Genomic DNA, 6,207 nt, shown 5'->3' on the forward strand with positions numbered 1-6,207 from the left:
ATAATATATATATATATATATATAGCGGAATTATTGCAAATGAACTTATATTAAGCATAATACAATTAATTGTGGTTGTGTATACATTTATGTAGCCCAACTAATGTATGTGCTCCATGACTCAACATGTGAATGCACTCATGGTTACAAACACTCATATAGAGAACCTGTTTTTCAAGATTTACGATTATACTGTAAATCTCGAAAAACTACTCCCTTTAGATCTTTTATACTAAAGTAATACAAAAATTACTACAAATGTCAATTTGGATTCATATATATATTTTTTATGACATTGTGAACAAAGACACACATTCGCCGGTTTTCTCAATGGAAATATTTTGAAATGTACACATCACTGCCCTGGTCACAAAAGCAGTTTGTGGTGAATAATAGCCATTTTCTATACTTTTGAGACCTAAGCAATTAGAAAATAACACTTTCTACCCAGGAACAAAAAAATGTGTCCTAGTGTAATCCTTGTAGAAGTAGGTGTCCTAATTCGCATGCCACGATCTGTTCGGTATTTAATGGTGACAACAACCAATTCAAATCCAGTTTGTGTTTTCTGCTGGATGATATGCGGTAAACTTTAAATACAAAAAATAATGAACTCTTCCGATGTTATCAATTATAGATGACATTAATAACCCACACACTTATGTTTTGAGTTGCTGCCTTTCTGTCACTGTCTATCGCAACCAAACCAGGCCACAGGCTCGACATGCTCATGAATGTTCATTGCATTATACAGATGGGAAGAAAAGCGCCACCGGCACCGATACTCCATTATGCACCGTTCCGGGTAACGGAAATTGCAATGTTAAATAGGCAGAGTTGACCATCTTATTTAAATTCATATTTAATATCACTGCAATGACTGTTGCAACTGTATAATCTACAGCCTGTGTGGGACTAAAGCCTGTACATTAGTTGATAGTCTATAGATTTAAGAATTCTTTGATCATACAATTTTTTGAGACTAGGAGAAAATGGAGGACTGAAGCCCCACTAAATAGGATCGATCGACACCCCTGCTCCAAAGCTCTTTGGAAGAAGCCATGAATAAATTCAGCAAAGCATTTTCATATTGAAGATGGTAAATATTTATTTAAATTCATTAAATATACAAGAAAAAGTAATTGTTGGCAAAAGAAACTGATAAAAACATTGGATTGAAAAAGATAGTAAAATTGACGGCACACTAAAATGCTTTTTAGCAGCTTCAGAAAAACTACAGGACGCCAGTTAAGTTATAATAATTTGCAGCAACTTTAACATTGTGAAATATACATGTACATGTGCTCGTTACAAACATTAATAAGTCTGATAGTGTAAACAAAATGTGATATCAAATAAAAGGACAATGCATTTAATTTAAAAGATTTAAGTTTTAAGGCTACTATAGAAGATTAGACGTCACATCCTGGATTGTCGTGGTAAACATTTAAAGCTGTGGATACACTGCATTTAAATAATAGTTTTGGGGAATCGCTTTACTTCAGTTAAAGTGTATAAAGACTTATGTAAATGCATACACCTGTGCAGATCCAATGAAAATGTTTCGATTTTATACTAGCACGGCTTCTCTTTCCATGAACGGTTTGCCTTTGTGGTCACAGGTCAGTCCAGTCATTCCGTACGGTGATGCAGGTGCGCCAATCTGCCATCACAAGTTTGGACCCTCAGATTCGTTTGTACACATAGATTAGGTGATGGCAGCTCGGGCACCGGTGCTCCACGTCCTTACAGCCATCCACACAGAATGGGATGAGGCAGCAGCCAAATATACAACTGTAGTAGAAGGCCAGAAGAGAGAAGATTCCCCATTTCCATGTTGTGTAAACTTGGACAAGACTGTACAGAGTAACTGCCTCAGTTCACGGTCAGGCCAGCTACAGAAGTCAGCCGCCAACACTGTAGCATTATAGCTATATACAATGCCTGAACAACACTTGTTTATGTGCAGCTAGAGAAATGGGGTAGATCATTTATCCTGTGAAGACCCTTATCAAATGTCAATTTTGCATTTTGAATTTGTTCAATTGGACACAGAAGTCAACAGAAGTTTGCACAATGCTGACAAATGCGGTCTGTGCATGGTTATCACTCACCCAAAGATGGTCAGGACACCACAGATGAGCCAGGTCAGCAGGCCGGTCTTGTGCTCGGTGGTGGTGATGATCTGTTGACGGCAGTTGGGGCACACGGTTTGCCCCGACACATCCGAAAACGCAGGGGCCATCACTACAGTGGTAACTGGAGCAACATTCACAATAGAGCAGCAAATGAGTACACAGAGGGCTGTCCCCCTACCCCCCTCCCTTTTAATTTACACAGCAACTACTCCAACTCATTCGCTGCATTACAAATATTTACTGTGGAGTGCAAGTGCCTTATTGTCCCCCCTCCACTCCCTTCAGCCTGGATCTCCCCCAGGAGAATTTCAAACTTCATGTGGCAGAGCATGTTTATTAACATGCAGTAACAAAACTAAACCCTGGGAATGGTCTTCATCTGCAACCAAATCAGAGCAAAGCTACTGCAATTCAGAACAAGAGCCTTCTGCCAAGACTATCACTGTTCAGTAGACCTTGATCTCAAGTCACATAGGACTGTTGCCAGACAGTTAAGGAACACTAAACTGATAAGACACAGCTGTAGCATATTGGTGTATTTATTTTTTGCAGAATCGGAGGAAGCGGTAGAAAATACCTCATTCTGTTTGTGTTACATAAACTAAGCCATCATTTAGAGTAATTCTTGTGTCAATGTCTTGGAGGATAGATTTTAAAGTGTATGTATGTGCGTGTACACACAGATCCATCTAACTAGAACGATAGATCAGCCAGGTGCATAGCATGTTATTTTGTTGAATTACATGACTATTTCTTCCCAATCTCTTCCTCAATACTACTGTGCACCCACAAAATGAAGTAGTTTTAACAGGACAAAGATGAGGCAAAACTCATGAGCGCTGTGGCTCAGTGCTTCATGCTGGTTTTCATTTCCTGATGAGATCTGGGATGTGAAATGCATTGCTGAATCATGGAGCAGGATCGGTTTGATCTCATGCCAGGGCACGGTCATGGAGGGAGCTTAAATCGCATACAAGCCCACACTTGCCCTTAAAGGCCGGTCAACAGGAAGTGGCCCATGAGTGACCTGGGCAGAATTGCACAGTGCCGAGGGATTGCACAATGTGCTCCCTTGTTAAGGGTTGTTAGCTCAGATAAGGACTCTAGTACTTGAATGCTTCATAAAAGGGGCACATTTTACAACAGGCTTTTGACAGGAATTATCCCTTTTACCTTAAAGATTGAAAAATGCATTAAAAACAAAAGCTCAGTCTGGAGCAAGTGTTCAACCCTGGTCCTGGGAAGCCCCCCAATCCATTTAAGTTCATAGGTCTCCCTGAATCACCAGTTTCCAACTACTGGGAATACACGAACACATGCAAGTTAAGTAAAGCAAGGGGACTCCTCAAGAGGCTGAAATATTTCTCAGAGACCAATGAACCAAACCACCCCCCCACACTGATCAGAACATGCATCCAGCATTTTCATAAACTGGTGATGGAAGGGTGACCTCTGAACCCTGCTGGATAGGGGCTCTGCAGGACCAGGGCTGGAGACACCTGGTCCAGAGAGTCTAGCTTACCTACTGCTGGTGATGGTGCCCCTGGACCCTGTTGTACATACTGAGGGGCAGGGGGGTACATCCCAGGGACTGGACCTGATGAAAGAGAAACCATCACATAATGTTCAGAACATCCACAGGACAGGGACAGAACTACAGACCGAAGCAGAAGCACGTCTTTGCACAAATAATGCACACGTGAAAACTATTTTCCTGTATTTCTTAGGTTAAATAGCAGATGAATATGACCGACTCACCACCCTGATTCGGAGTGCTTTCATAGTTCGGAGGAAGAGGCATGCCATTGTAAGGGATTCCTGCCGGACCAGGGTAGGGGGGGCTGGCAAAGCCTGCAGGCATTCCTTGTCCCTTCTCCATCACCAAAGATTCCTGCAAGAACATCAAAAAGAATTTCAAAACTGCGAGAGGCACGATACGAGGCACGCAGCAATTCAGGATCCACAATCCTGCACTGGTGATCACAGGACAATACCTTCAATTGGCGAGTGCCTGCCTTGCACTGCACTGAACAAAGGGAGACACATGGGAGGGAGGGAGTTTAAAACCTGCTCTGCTTAATTTAGATACTATTTTCAAGAGATTCTATAGCACAGGCTTAAATGGTGCAAGTGTTTTCACAACAAAGAAGGCACCTGACATACTACTGGAAAGATTGTAGCATTTTCACTGCAGCACTGAATGGAATGTTAACTACTCGGAGGTTTGGGCTTAAACATCTGAAGCGGCCCTGAGCAACACCCCGAAAAAAGCATTCAGGGGAGAGAATGGAACAGACGTCACTGGGCTGAAAACTACAATACAGCCTGGTCACCAATTAGGAGGATTTGCAGCTGTAGAGATTGAAATGTCACTTACACTAACCACCTAAATGGAAGGCTATGATCCAAATCTCAAACTAAACAATTATAAGCTTTCATAATATCCCTACTACTTCACAAAGCATTGCAGATTTAGACCATACATACACATGCATAGTCATAGTCAGATCTGGGGGTGTATTTCAGTGTCATGTGTTGGTCATCTGCCCATTAAAGGACAGTGAACTCCTAACCATCAACATTGGTTGTCAACAGTAGCAGAGCCATTTAGAGACACAGATCTTGTTAAGGATGACCACACAGGCCATAGTAATCAAACAAGTCCATTATCTGTTTACCCCGGACAGGGAACAATTTTTATACATAATGGAAATGCAAATTGAACTGGGGAAAAAAAAGGGAAAACCAATTAAGGGCTTTTGAACACTAATGTGGAAATTATAGAATAAAGTATTGTCTGTTTGCCTGAGGTAATTTCTGGGAATAGAAAAGCAGACCCACTTAAATGTAATTAGAGTCGCCTTAATAAGAGGATCTTCAGTGTGTGGTCACAGACCGTTCACTGCACTGCTTACAAGTCTCAAAACAAATCGCTTATGAACGGCCATGTTTTGATAAACAATATTCCTAAACTTCAGAGTGCTTAAATAAGCTTTATTTGCTGCCTGCGTGGCCACCTTAAAATTTATAGGATCTTGGAATTAAAGCCTAACAGATGAAGTAAACTAAACTAAAACATGTCATCACCACTTTAACATTTCCCACTGGCTTCCTCTCCAATCCTTTGGGAGAATAAATATTTAGTTAACATCTTACAAGAGGAGTTAGAGCAGTAAATGCCAAACATTTTTCTCATGAAGCTAAATGGCAACAGGCTTTCCCTCCCCACATTTACTTATTTTCAAGTTGTTAAAGACAGACTTGGTTAATCACAGCCCATTCAGAGCTTGAAAATTGTTTTTCCATTCGTCTCTCTACAGCATTTACCTCCCCTTTGGCGTCCATAACATTTCTCCCCCACATATTCCACTGGTACCGGTAGTGAAAACTTATCTGCTTATAAATGCAAATATCTCACAACTTAAAAGCACAACATTGTCCAAGACTCTTACCTGTGCCTAGCGAGGAAATCCAAGCCCAGGTTTTGTGAAGTTGCTCAGGAGCAGCAGCAGCAGCAGAGTGACCGTGAAGGCTGGGAGACGGAGCTGGAGTGGAGGCGTGGCAAGGGACTGAGCCAGTTGAGCAATCACAAGTGATCTTGGACCTCTGACAGCTGCATAATGAGGAAGGATGAAATCTCAAATCAAAACAGCCAGTTCAGACTGAGCATTATTCAGTTAGTTTCGGGAACATTTCTAGAAGGAAATGAGTAGCTTCTGTTTTGTGTTGAGCGCAATTTTCCTGTGTGGGAAGAGAAACGATGCAAGCTTGGATTTCAAAGTGTTTATACTTTTAATAAACCCTTTGCCTTGCATAGGCTAGATTTATAGATGTGCATCTATATAGATCTACATTCCAGAGAAAAAAACAGGGTTACGAGTAGGGTGGATAAACACTAAGTGACTGCTCTTCAGGGTTTATCCATATACGTGTTAAGGGATTGGTTAGGACTATTACAACACTGTACAGTGTATTGTAGATTATGTCAATTCACCACCCTTCCGCTTTCACCTTTCTTGTCGAGAAAGGAATAGAAAATGCAGAGGTAGGGTTGGGCTCTCTTCAAGAA

At 41.3% G+C, this 6,207-nt stretch overlaps 1 protein-coding gene across 1 annotated transcript; it reads right to left on the reverse strand.

Moving 5' to 3' along the window:
- Positions 1–1,082: 1,082 nt before the first annotated feature.
- On the reverse strand, positions 1,083–5,748 carry LOC136712835 (lipopolysaccharide-induced tumor necrosis factor-alpha factor homolog). Its single transcript, XM_066689629.1, has 5 exons — positions 5,591–5,748; positions 3,897–4,029; positions 3,661–3,735; positions 2,115–2,259; positions 1,083–1,794 (listed from the first exon to the last, which is right to left on the reverse strand). Exons 2-5 carry the CDS (start codon positions 4,015–4,017, stop codon positions 1,686–1,688), a joined length of 450 nt encoding a protein of 149 aa, XP_066545726.1. The 5' UTR covers positions 4,018–4,029; positions 5,591–5,748; the 3' UTR covers positions 1,083–1,685.
- Between the last annotated feature and the right edge of the window lie 459 nt (positions 5,749–6,207).

Source organism: Amia ocellicauda, chromosome 17 (assembly GCF_036373705.1).
Source record: "Amia ocellicauda isolate fAmiCal2 chromosome 17, fAmiCal2.hap1, whole genome shotgun sequence".
Classification (NCBI taxonomy): Eukaryota; Metazoa; Chordata; class Actinopteri; order Amiiformes; family Amiidae; genus Amia; species Amia ocellicauda.